This window comes from Phocoena sinus, chromosome 13, assembly GCF_008692025.1.
Source record: "Phocoena sinus isolate mPhoSin1 chromosome 13, mPhoSin1.pri, whole genome shotgun sequence".
NCBI lineage: Eukaryota > Metazoa > Chordata > Mammalia > Artiodactyla > Phocoenidae > Phocoena > Phocoena sinus.
In genome coordinates, this window is record NC_045775.1 from 51,604,302 (window position 1) to 51,618,161 (window position 13,860).

General features: G+C 37.1%; 1 protein-coding gene across 9 annotated transcripts in view; it reads right to left on the minus strand.

The window, feature by feature from the left end:
• Positions 1 to 2,458: 2,458 nt before the first annotated feature.
• Positions 2,459 to 13,860, minus strand: part of PUS10 (pseudouridine synthase 10) — a 68,842-nt gene continuing 57,440 nt past the window's right edge. For 7 of the 9 annotated variants that reach the window (XM_032652782.1, XM_032652778.1, XM_032652781.1 and 4 more), the window contains exons 16-18: positions 11,434 to 11,576; positions 8,596 to 8,695; positions 5,586 to 6,479 (exon numbers count right to left, since the gene is read on the minus strand). In XM_032652782.1, the coding sequence (XP_032508673.1) occupies positions 6,441 to 6,479; positions 8,596 to 8,695; positions 11,434 to 11,576 (282 nt within the window). In that variant the 3' untranslated portion in view covers positions 5,586 to 6,440. Of the gene's footprint in view, positions 4,653 to 5,585; positions 6,480 to 8,595; positions 8,696 to 11,433; positions 11,577 to 13,047; positions 13,253 to 13,860 lie in introns of those variants that run through there. The other 2 variants (XR_004352836.1, XM_032652784.1) reach the window with 2 other exon arrangements.

Genomic DNA, 13,860 nt, shown 5'->3' on the forward strand with positions numbered 1-13,860 from the left:
AATGGCCTTTTACATTGGTAACTGGGCTTCCCTACTCAAAACCTTAGTGAACAAAAACAGCAGGGTTGTCAATTTCTAACCTAATGCTTCAGAAAAACTAATTATACTGTCCATGTTAAGAGAGACTTAGAATTGGTGGTCCAGTCTGCCTAGTAGCTCCAAATAATTTCTTCTATCATTAATTGATTTATTGAGGGATTTAAAAACTTACTGTATGATGTTAAATAGCATGGAGAAATGGAAAGAGTAATTTTTAGTCAGAACATCTGGGTTTGAATCTTCAGTTCTGCCACTTAGAAGTCATTTAATATTTAGCAGATCACACTTTCTATGGGCCTGTCTCTTCAGATATAAAATGCAGATAATTCCCAGCATACTTAACTCACAAGGTGTGTTGTATTAAATAAAATAATGCATAAGAAGAAACACTGTAAATTGTATAATGCAAATCAAATATTGTTAGTAAACCAACATATGCTTATATCCTGTGGCCCTGATAATCTCTAATCCAAACACTCCTTCCAGTTCACAGACAGATCACTATGGATTAGATTCTTTAGTAAGAACCCTGGAATGACTTCCTCTTTAGAGTGGCTAGCTATTGCCCAAATATGGGGGACTTTCATTTGGCCATATTCTTTCCAGAACATTTCCTATTGTATAGTGAAGATAAGGTCAGTTAATGACTTCGGGTTCTGAAATTCTATGACTCTTAATTTCTTTGCCAAAATTGACTATGAATTGGGAGTATTATGACTATCTTCCTAAGAAGGAGTCTCATCATAGCTAATGAAGTGGCCACGTAAAGATTTCTGATCTGTTTTGTTTCTGGAGATTGAGTATGAGAGGGGGAAAATTAGGGTGCTTTTTGCATCACAAATAATACAAAATTTCATGCTATTTAAAATTATAAGCCCAGGAGTGGGTAGCGAATCAGAGATAAATGTATGAGTTGTCTGTACCCAGTTTTATGCCTTTGTTTGTCTAAGACTTGGTCAAATTAATATCTTAACTAATACATCTCAGCAGAGTTTAAAGTACAAACTTAACATCAGTAAAGTCTCAAAAGTAATCATGTCACCACTACTTTCACTAACAAAACGCAGATACAATTTTTAAAGAATTATTTCTTCTAAATATTTTTTCTATTCTAAATGTCTGTGGCTTTAGAAAAAATTACCTGCTAGTAATTATCTACTTAAAGGGAGTAGCATTTATCATACTCTTTTTTCTCACATCTCTTATTTCTACAATTTCAGTTTACTATTGGACTTCAAAAATTTAAAGAATCACCAAAAATTCATTAAATACCTATGTGTGAACAGTAATACACAGTAATTAGTACAAAATGTTGGTGCTTCAGTAAATCAAGTTTTCAGGAGTATCAGCAGATAAGTAAAATATAAACTTTGTTAAAGGTATCATTTATCTTGCTTATTTTTCTAAGTAAACCTTAATCAGAACATTACAGCTCTGCATAAAATGTAGTGAAAAATAAGTTGGAGTGTTTGGGGACCCCATTTGTGGAATTCAGTCTCAGGAGACTTCGTTAGTGACACACTTGATTTTATTGGGTAATCAGCTAAAAATATTGGTTGCTGGTGCACAGTTCAGATAGCTTTGAGATGGAAAGGAAAACAAGTTTTTGGGTAATGGGCATTCTTAAATGCATGGTTCAGACCAGATGAACCCTTTTGGAGATGACTTCCATTTTAAAAGAATGTACTTAAAAATACTGTTGACTATGATGAATCCAGATCCCTGAAGAATGGCACTGCTTATTTTTATTTTTTAACTGTTCTATTTGTATATGCTTCTTAATGACTGTAATGAATTTGGAAGCACTGAAAAAAATGATTTTTAAAAGTTCTCAGTGTTCAATTATTTAATGTTAAGTGTGATACTTAAAAGTTGAAATCATTTTTTAAATGTCAAAATGTCTTTTGTACAGAATATTTTATTACTTTTGTAATATCTTGTATACAGTGATTTTTTTCTTGATAATATAATAAATGGAAAAAATTCTAAAACCCTTACAAAAATTTGTTGCTGTTTGACTTCAAAATTATCAAGATTTTCTTGTATTTATAGCATCCTCCTTAAAGAGAAAGGCAGTTTTGGTTGCTTAGAAACATTAGACATTTTTATGGAATGCTGTATCTGAATATACTTACATATGTAACTGTCCTTTAGAGTGATAATTTTGGGGCTTCCCTGGTGGCGCAGTGGTTGAGAGTCCGCCTGCCGATGCAGGGGACGCGGGTTCGTGCCCCAGTCGGGGAAGATCCCACATGCCGCGGAGTGGCTGGGCCCGTGAGCCACGGCCGCTGAGCCTACACGTCCAGAGCCTGTGCTCCGCAACGGGAGAGGCCACAACAGTGAGAAGCCCACGTACCGCAAAAAATCAAATAAATAAAATAAAATGATAATTTTTGTAGAGTATTGAAATGCCTTTTAAAGAGATTTTCATTTTCTGCCTTCCTGACTTATTTCCTGCCTCTCTCCCTTCCTGAACAATTCAGGACAAAAGTCATTTGCTTATTCTGAGCAAGGTACAGTTACCTATTGCCACAGGGGGCAAAGATGGTGGCCCATTGTGGGATTACAGTGTGGAGCCTGGGAACATTTGAGGGCAGTAGGGAGGAGAGTCTCAGTGATCTGAAATAAGGATGCAGCAACAGGAGATTGGTTACTTATGAGGGGGAATGATCTATTAAGGAAAATATTAAGGCTAATGGACCCAGATTTCTCACTCAGAAAGGACTTACAAATGTGGAAAGGGGGAAAACTAGAATAAGGTTGGAATCGGAAGTACTGGTATAAACTCATAATTTTCAATATATGTAGATAAGTATATAGGGGTGTGTGCATGCATGCATGCCATGAGAGGGCTTGGTAGCAGCAATGCCACAACAGCAGTGAGCACACCTAGTGCCCAGATCTTTTTTCTATCATTTTCCATGAAAAGGAACCAGTTTTTCTTAGAGAAATAGCCCATTCCAGGGCTGGTGCAGATGAAATACAGGATGAGCCTGGAATGTCTTTGTATTAGAAAGTAAGAACATGCTCTAAGAATGATGGGGACATGTCACAAGGACAAAGGAGCCATCTTGAAGGGGCACCCACTGGCCACGTCAACACTTAGAAATCAAAATAAATGTCAGTAACAGATTATAAACCATCAAATAAAATAGGACGCCACGAATCCAGAAGAAGGGAAAGCTCTACCTTTCAGTGTAATGCCAAAAGGAATGGTGGAATTAGAAGATCATTTGATAATCATTGTGGTAATAGAGTCAGGTGAAAATATTCAATAAATGCTAAAACTAGTGAATGAAAGTTTGAAGGTCTCCCTACAAGATACTTATTAAAGGGAAAAAAGGGTAACCGTAAAAGTGAAGGAGATTGGCACACACCACCTTCGTTAACTGATCAAAGCCCAGTCATCAGTAACTGCAGTGATCAAAATTGTGACATCTGAGAAGATGCAAGAAGATAATCTCCCCTCTGTGGTATTCTTGCTAGAAAGGTACAAACTGAATCTAATTATAAGGAAACATCAGCCAAGCCCAAATGAGGAACAGTCTGCAAAATAACTGGCCTGAAATCCTCAAAAAATGTTGAAGTAACGAAAGTCAAGGAAAGACAAACTGTTTCAGATTGGTGAAGATTAAACAGACATAGTTAAATACAAAGTATCATCCCTTGGCTATGAAGGACATTTTTTGACAACTGGTGAAATTTGAGTGGGGTGGGGGTGGGGGGGTCCTGTGGATTACATAATAGTAATGTTAGTGTTAATCTGATTTTGATAGTTACATTGTGAGGAAGTAGAAGAATGTCCTTGTTTGTCGGAATTTGTCCTTGTTTGTAGGAATTACTAATGCATTCAGGGTGATACATTTCTGGGAAAAACATTCTTTGTACTTTTCTTGCAAGTCTGAAGTTATTTCAAAATGAAAAAATTGAATTGAAAATTTTATTTTCCCTATAATAATAAAGGGCAGCATTTAAAAAAATCAACTCAAGAAAGCTTACATCAAAGTTCATTCTCATATGGACTTAAAGATCAAAGAGTAAAGCCCCAAAAGATCTAAGTAAGATGCCTTTTTCTCTTTGGAAATAGAAATTTAACTTCTAAATTTATTTCATATAACTTGTAAATGAAACCAGTTACCTTACTTGGGAAATTTTTCATTTTACCAAAAATTTTTTTTCCCCATTTTTCCAGGTACTCGGTGTTTTTCCTAAACTAAACCACGGACTATATTTGGGAGAAAGAGATACTAAAAGTACAAAGGGCCCTTTCTCTTAAGTGTTTTTTGTTTTTTGGTTTTTTTTTAAATAAGCTATAGAAGATCACAAAAGTAATTTAAAAATATTTTTATATAGGCAAAAGTTAAACTATGTAGTACTCTCATGACTTAATGTCTTCTGTTCTGCTTAAATAAAGACTACATTAATTTTTAACAACCTATGTCTCATATGGATATTTGGAATAAGTATTTGCAGCTAATGCTTACTCTTGAAATTTTGTGTAATCCCAGGAATAGAAATTTAAGAAACAAGTCTTCTAATTTAAGTTTGCTAAGGAGATTCTTAATTCTTCCATTTTCAGATCCACTAAATTCAAAGCTGAGCCAAAAAGAAACCTGCAAAAGACGATTTCCCAAATTATTTAAATCTCTTTTGTAGCAAAGTTTCCCCCCAAACTGAGAAACATTCACACAAACATTCTTACCTTTTTATCAAGTTTATTTCTATTATCCCTTTCTCATTTACCGGCATTGAAAATAATGAAAAAGTTATTTGCTATTATTCACATATGAAATTTCTTCATGTCATTTAAACTGTTTTCCTGATTCTTAAGGTGAATGATACAACTTAGTATCTCTGAATTATGTTTAATGTAGAGATGGGAAATTGAATAATCCAATACTATCCAAGTCATGTGTTCCAAAATAAGCTCAGAAAGTTGAATCAGGGTGATGGAAACTGCACTTAAATCTGAAATTTTAATGAGACTCTTTTCTGAAACTTTTCTCTTAATGATCTATCCATTTTCTTTGCTTCTTTAATGTTTTTCCTCTTCGTATTACCAACTAATGATTAATTAACAAATGGTAATCATATGAGCTCATGTGAAATTTACTTGGGCAATTTTTTTGTAAGCCTGATTTGGTATCTAAATTCCAAAAGTCAATTCTCATGGTTATGTCCATTAAAATGACATTCTTGGTTGCCTCCTTCATGTAGCAGATGCTCAATAATAAGATTTATTAGAAAAGACCCTAGAGACCAGGAAACTTCAGTCCTAGTCCTAGATATGGAAGTAACTAACAATTTTTAGATAAGTCAGTTCACTTCTATTCTTTGGTTTTCATATTTATAAAGTGGAGATAATACCCTATCTACCAGATGAAGATGTTTGAAATTGGATAATACATTGAAGCACTCTGGAATAATATCAGCTTACCTTTCTTTAGCAATGTCAATTTTTCAAAATCTTATCCCTGGGACTGAAGTCATTGAAGGCACTTGGGACTCCTTATTTAAAAGATTTATGAAAGTCTCTTATGGTATGCCTCAATTCCTAAGGTCTCACATTCTCTCCCCCAGGAAATGTACTGACAATTTTAGATTGTCAAAAGAGTAGCTTGGAGTCATTAAGGTTTGTGACAAATTGTACCAAAACACACTTCTATTGGTAATAGCTTGCTTGAAGCTTACTGGGAAAAATATTAATGATGTCAGATTTGCATTGGGTATCTTAGAATATTACAAGGATACTGTGCTGCATAAATCTAGATGTAACTTTTATCAAGATCCTTTTAAAAATTTTAAACCTGATTTTAAAAGTGGTATCTGGGCTTCCCTGGTGGCGCAGTGGTTGAGAGTCCGCCTGCTGATGCTGGGGACGCGGGTTTGTGCACCGGTCCGGGAAGATCCCACATGCTGCGGAGCGGCTGGGCCCGTGAGCCATGGCCGCTGAGCCTGCGCGTCCGGAGCCTGTGCTCCGCAACGGGAGAGGCCACAACAGTGAGAGGCCCGCGTACCGCAAAAACAAAACAAAAAAAAGTGGTATCTGTCCTGTGGAGGGCAATTTTGCTGAAAGAAATTACAGCTTCTCAGATTTTCAGAGAATGTATCCTGTTTGTGTACCTCTCTGAATGAACGGTTTCATTATTCATAGTTTGGCTTGTGGGGGGTTGGAGAAGGAACGAGAAAAATCATAAGATATCCTTAGAACAATTCAACACAAAATATACATGTACATAGATCCTGAGATGTTACAACAAATTTAAAAATACATAGATCAACATGATCCAAATGGTTTCCAAGACACCGTTATGGTGGGTAAAAACAGCCATCTTACAGTGTATGCTGAATGGACGTCCACATTTTGCTGGAAAACCCTACTCTTTGTTTCCCATTGAAAGCTAGTCATCCAGAGCAGGGGGCCAATCGACATCTACAGACTAGAAAGAAGAAAACAAGTCATTAAAACATTATTGTTAAAAAAAAAACAAAAAAAAAACATTATTGTTCTAGTAAGCATTTGCCGGTAATGCTGTATAAATCTAGCAGTTTTAATATAATGCAACAGAAGAAACTGCATTGGAAGAAAAGAGCCATTGAACACCACGATTTCACACTCTAAAATCCATTCTAGGACATAGGATTCTTGGGCCTGAGGTCTGTTCCTGAAATCACTATTTGGTTACTCAGCCAGTTATTAATTGTACCTTTTGGTCAATACAAGACTAGAGTATGTTTAAATTTTTCAAATGTTATTTATGGGAAAAGTAGCAAATAATGCAGGGGCCAACACCAACTTTCCCTCAGAAGTCTCAGGAACTTTTAGTCTTCTGACTGTTTTCATTTTCCCATCTTGCATTTAACAGTACTCAAGTAGTCTGTATACTTATAATCTTGTTTGTAACTTAGCAACTAAATGTGAAATAAATGGTTATGAAAGATCACCTGCAACTAGAAAAGGATTAGAGATCTTTGCATGTCACTTCAGCAGAATTTTTGTTTCTTTTAAAATTGAATTTATCTATCTCTACTCATCCTGGTTTGGCACTTCTAGAACGAAACCTTGATCTTTAAGTCATAATGGAATTACAGTAGCAGACTATTTGTCTCCACATAAATAATCAAGTCCCAGGCATTAGAAGTATGAAATTGCACTTTGCCTTAACTACCGTAGAGGGCCTAATTTAGAAGTTAAAACAAAAAAATACAAAAAACGAACAAAGAAAAACAAAATAACTACCATACCCATGTCGTTTTTTGAGACTTAAAGTGTAAAACCTGAAATGATTTACTACAAATTATTTTTAAAATTAATCTGAGTCACTACCAGATTTGGAAATTTTTATTAGAAAAGCCCAAATAAGTATGTGTGTGTGTGTGTGTATCTTTTACAGATGCCAAGAAATACTTTGGTTTTGTTTCAGAATATAGCCATAAAACAAACACCCATATATAAATTAATGGGTGGTTTCTCAAGCCTGAAAAACAAACATTACTGATCACAATCTTGTATGTGTTGAGGTCAGGGGAAGGTAGGCATGTTTGTAGGGTTTTAAAAACTCTACAGGTGATTGCAATGGACAATCAGGGCTGAGAAACCCCAGCCTTTGGCTCTTTGACACTCCTAAGCTGTCCTAAGAATTAAGGTCAAAGAAGATGAATGCATTTGGGATTTTCTTTAAGAGAAGGTGGTCTTCCTCAAAATGATAGTCTTACTAAGCAGACTCCCTGCAACCTTGAAGATGCTAGCACTGGTTGTACCACAGGTGTATAAAATCTAATCTGAACGCGCTCAAGAGAAGTGCTGGTAAAGCAATGACGTTCCAGTGATCATTTGATTACCATGGCTGTTTTCATACTAGGCAATTATACCCACTTCTTTTTATTTATACTGAGATTATTCCCAAGTGCAAAAATTCCTTTTTTTGTGTGGGGTGTGGGGAAGCTGTTCTTAACCAGATATTTACCAAAGTGCACAACTCGTGACTCAATACCTATTGATGCTCAAATGAGAAAAATGTTTATGGAGAATTGTCTGAAAGATCCATTCATTCCATTCTTCTAATTACTTAAGAATGTAATCTGATTTCAATTTAGACTATAAGAGCAGAGAATTTCTCTTATACCACATCACAGAACCCTTATAGAACTGCTTTTATTTATAACAATTAGCTCATCCCATTTTCTATCCCTGTCCTGAATATATGTTTCTGAGGAGGCTGCCTTAAATTCTTTATAAGAGAGTCCAAAGGATATATGAAGGGCACTTACAACTTCATTTCCTTGCTTGGTTTAAGGGTTTAGATCTCATGTCATATGTAAAGCACAGTTAGTAAATTAGCTATATATTTGCAAGGATTATAAATGAGACCTTGTGTTTTTTAAAAAATAAAAATTCTGAAGATAGTCCCTCCCTGCAATTCAATGCTACTGTGAGATTTTGACTGTTTTCAAATACCTATTAAAGTGAATAGTACTATTTGGTTTAATGCTAAAAAAGCATAACCTTGGCTGATTCAGTGTACAAACAGGCATTTCCACAATAAAATGGTTTACCTCAACATCCAGCTCAAGAATATCTGCAGTCACATCCATCAGAGAGCAAATGTTCGGCTTCGTTCTTCCAAAGTCTCCATGTACAAACTCTTTAATGTAGCTGGGTTTTGTTTAAGGAAAAAATGAAGATAACCATGCAACACCAACTGTTTGATGAGATTTGACAGGTTGAAGGGGAAATGACAAACAAAAGCAGAAAGGTTATAAAAGGGAGTTTATTTCTGAGCCATGACTTGGGATGTATGTCTTAGAAATTACAGCTATGGCAATAAATAAACTAAGGATGGCAAACTGGTTCCTACCAGCCTGGCAGCCAACACTGGGACCTAGGGCCCATGTCAAACTTCCCAAGAGTCATGACTTTTCTTTTGGCTCATCTCCAAGTGCCAAGGTTTGAATATGGATTTTTTAAATTAACTATAGTAAAAAAAACCCTCAGCTATTTTCTTTTTTGCCACAGATTCTATTTGGTCATCTTTTTGGTCTCATCATTTTTCGATAATGACAGCAGGCGGCTGCCAAATGGTAGGTTTTCACAGGGTCACTCATAGAGTGACCTCAATGATGGCTTTCCTTATAACATGATCCAGTGACAACAGCAACAGGATGGGAGAGAAAATGAACTTATTAATTTAGACTTGATGAAGGCCCTTCAGAAGGATCATCAAAGGACGTAAATTTTAGTTGTTTGCAACTCTTGCATGGTTAGCAATAGACCTAATTCTTTTTGTGTGTGTTTTCCTCATAGATCTTCAAAATTTCAAAGTCAATGACTGATCCTAGAATTATTCAGATGACCTTAACACTCCTTACACAGAACTCTACTATAATCTTAACAGTATTTTATCTGAAAGATGTGTTTTTGCCAGCATTCAGTAAACACTCATTTAGCATTGTTGTGTCTATAAAGCAGCACTTAGTATAAAAATTAATATAATTTGAATATAAAAAAGTTTATTCTCAGATGATAAATAAAAAGTTAATACCATAATATGCTGACATTATGTCCTCCTCACTTTCTGATAGTTTGTTTACTATACTTTCACCAAATGTTTTGACTCAAGCATAAGGCATATAATTATCTATTAACTGTCTTCTTTGCTAAACTCATAATTACTCAACAATTGTCCTTTTTCTCTCACTTCTTTAGAGAGTGCTACTTCTAAGTAGCAATGATGAGGGGAGATGACCAAAAAGCCCCAGAATAACCAGTTAACAGGTCCAGAATGTTTTTTATGAGGTATAAGTCAAATGAACTACTTCATTATACTGAGCAATATACGAAAAAAATTCACATACTTCTGTGTATAACCACGTGGTATCTAAACTTTTACCAAATAGGGACTTCCCTGGTGGTGCAGTGGTTAAGAATCTGCCTGCCAATGCAGGGGAAATGGGTTTGAGCCATGGTCCGGGAAGATCCCACATGCCATGGAGCAACTAAGCCCATGCACCGCAACTACTGAGTTTGTGCTCTAGAGCCCGTGAGCCACAACTACTGCGCCCGCGTGCCTAGAGCCCGTGCTCTGCAACAAGAGAAGCCACCGCAATGAGAAGCCCACATACCACAACAGAGTAGCCCCCACTAGCCGCGACTAGAGAAAGCCCGCGTGCAGCAACGAAGACCCAACGCAGCCAAAAATAACTAAATAAAATAAATAAATTTATAAAAAAATAAAGTTTTACCAAATAGCCTTTCTTAGCTAATGCCTTAAGTACATGTACATGGCTGGTTCTAAAATATGTTAATGAGATTGAAAAGACATTAGCTTCTCCATAAGACCATTGCATTTCTTCCTAGCACACCAAAACCAAAGCTGAAATTAGGTAAAAATGTTTTTAAAATCTGTGATTTCTTTGAAATTCCATCCACATTCCATCTACAATAGGCAAATGTGCTCCAAGCCCACTGGTCTAAATAGATCCAAACTGCAAAAATTTAGAAGATTTTAGGAGTAAATAACCTGTACCTGTTTCAGCTTAGTCAGTCCTGGGGTGGAGTAGGGAAAGAAGAGGGGAGAGAATGTTGATGGGAAAGGAGAGGCAGACTAATTATAGCAATATAGTGAGAATGCTATTTGGTGATTAAAATGACACTTTTCCCTCTATTGTATCCAATAAGTATGTCACTAGTTTTATACTAATTAGAAGGTTTCATGCTTCATGCTATTGGATCACAAAATAATATAAAGCCAAGAAACAAACAAAAACTAGGAGCACCTTTGAAAACTAAACTAAAGCTAAGACTATGGCAGCTCCCTGATATATTTTAACCAGAAACTAAGATATGATACAAAACCACACAAAGCAGGGTAAGTTATGAACAAGTGATCAAACTGGGACTATTCTCTTGTTCTGGGCCAGTGGCCAAATAATGTGATGGTCTACATGTAAAGTAGGGCCATTCCCATCTACCATCCCTGTTTAATCATTTGGGGCAAATGCTCGAAATGCTGAAAGGACTCAAATGTGGTCATGAATATGTGCCTTGCAAAATGTGTAAAGACATGAATCGATGAATGAATCAATTAAAAGTGTTCCCTGAGCACTTACTATGCCCTCAGCACCTCAGCATGATGTGAGACACTAAAAATTTTAAGGTTCACATTGAATTCGCTGCTGCCTCGTGGTTTAATATGTCATCTTGAAAAACACAAATTTAACGGGTAAAAACACTCCAGACCAAAAAAAAAAAAAAAAAACAAAAAGGATTCTTCTCCAGCCCAAACCTTTCCCGAACTGTTCCGAGATAAGGTTGAACCTCTTTTCTAGGGCAGCATGAACTTTCCCAATATGATTCTGGTTAGATTAGTGCTACACAAGACGGTGAAAGGATACGTTCCTGCCTGAGTCTTCAGGTAGAGGCGGAAATGGTGCTCATCCACGTAGTGTGTCTCCATGGAGTGAATGATGCGAGTTCTCACAGCCAGGGGCCTCCGGTGAAGGACCCGTAAAGGTGTCTTCTGGTCAATCTTTAAGTCCTAGAGGAGGATATGATAACCATGCGTCAGCTTTGCCGCCCAGCGAAGCCCATTTTAGCATCTTCTTTGTTCATCCATGGCTCACTACAGGCACCCCCATCTATCACTGTCAGGATAGAAACTAATACTATCATAAATTGTATCCTCTAAGGTTCAGATTCTGTGAGACTTCCTATAACCTAGGCCACAATTACTCATTTTCTGGGCCCCAGTATGCCATTTAAAAAAAAGGCTTTGAAGTAAATGATACCCAAGGTCTCTTTTGCTCTAATATTAACAAATTGATTGGACCCTGGAGTCTTATCCTGCCCTTTAAATAGAGCTCTTCTAAAAGATAATGTTCTTACCTTTTTTTTCCCTAACCCAACAGAGTGACCTAATAGTGGGGATTTCAGACTGAGGTGAGAAATGGTGTAGAAGGTGGGACATGAGCATCACCTGTGTGCCTGGGCAGTGTCCATGTTTTAGGGAGAGCCATATACCTACTCACAGAATTTTTTTTTTTTGGTTATACAAAAGGACTTATCTGGAAAATTAACAGCTGCATCTCTGTCTAGGGTGGTATTTCCAAATAATAATTACAAATAAGTGCGTACAATAAACCAGGACCTCTCAATATTTGTTAGCCCAGTTCAGGTTACTTGAGAATAATACTGCATGTTTCTTTACAACTCAGGTTTTTAGGGACAAAGTCTTGTTTTTCTCACAATTAGAGATGTCCTTTTATGTCACAAGATATAAATTAAGAAATAGAGGTTGGGCTTCCCTGGTGGCGCAGTGGTTGGGAGTCCGCCTGCCTATGCGGCGGACACAGGTTCGTGCCCCGGTCCAGGAAGATCCCACATGCCGCAGAGCGGCTGGGCCCGTGAGCCATGGCCGCTGAGCCTGCATGTCCGGAGCCTGTGCTCTGCAACGGGAGAGGCCGCAACAGTGAGAGGCCCACGTATCGGGAAAAAAAAAAAAAAAAGATATTGGGCATAACCAGCAACTCAGGCTCATAAGAACTTTGAATCCTCTGAAATTTCTTGTAGGAACAACTCCTGCCTGATTTACATGATTAGTGAGTGCCTAAAGCCATGCTGAGAAAAGAAAGATTTCTGTCTGGTCTCCCCCTACCAAGTTCTGTACCAAGAAAGAAGAGCAGGTTCTGACAAAGAGTACACTTGAAATGGTATGACTGCTTTTATCAGAGCAGTGAGTCAGTGACTCCTCCTTACGATTCTATAATTCTTTGATTTTTAGAAGCACTTTGTTCTGATGAGATAAGTTGTTTCCACAACGTTTAACATTACTCTGGCCAAAAAGACCAAAAAAAGGACAAGGCTGAATTATTATAGAATCGATAAAGATATGGCCTCCACTTAAGAGCACAGAACCAGCTGGCCTTTAAAGGAGTGACTCGCTAAGGTGTGCCCTTCCCCTCTGTTTCCTTTACCTCGAGTCACTCCCTGGACTCTGACCCAGGAGCAGTCAATGGAGGTACAACTGAGCTAGTAGATGCACCACTGCTTCCAACATAACACTCAGATCAACACACTTGCGTGTCGTTTTTGGTTGCTTGTGTCTAGCAAATGAAAGGAAACCGCTTCATTTACTCCAACACTGCACTCTGCTGTCCCCATACTGAATTTTCAGAAACATACGCAGGTGACTTTTTTCCTTAGAAGTAGGTTGCCCTTAAAAAAAAAGGAGGCAAGTGGTAAGTCTGAAGTGACCTTTTCTCAGAATGGGGCAGTAACTCAGTTTTTTTTATTTTTGATGCCAATAGGAATATCTGAAAAATGTTTTAACCCTAACACTTTAAAAAAATTATTAGACGTCACCTAGTCTCATCAGTCCAATTGGGCGGTGGGCCATTAAATCAGACCCTTTCACTACTTAGTGTGTACCTATAACAATCATCTTTCAGCATCATTTCTGAATCAGCTCTATGGCTACTCCCAAACTGTAAATCTATTTTTAAAATGAGTTTTTATTTTCCCCACAGCATTCTAAATGAGCTGTATACATGTACACATGTGATAGAATAGAGGTTTACAAATGTGTCTTGCAATCTTAAGGATATCTGTCTATAGCATAACTATCATCCTAAAGACCCTAGATAATAGGGCCAAAGGCCAGAAGGCCTTAGATTTGGAATCACAGAACCTGAGAAGTGGAGGGCCCACTGGGGATCATCTAGTCCACCCCTCATTTTATAGGTAAACTTCTCTAAGCAGGTTAATGACATGTATGTTTTCACCAAAACACTCATACTATAAACGTTATTCTGCACCTTGCTTTT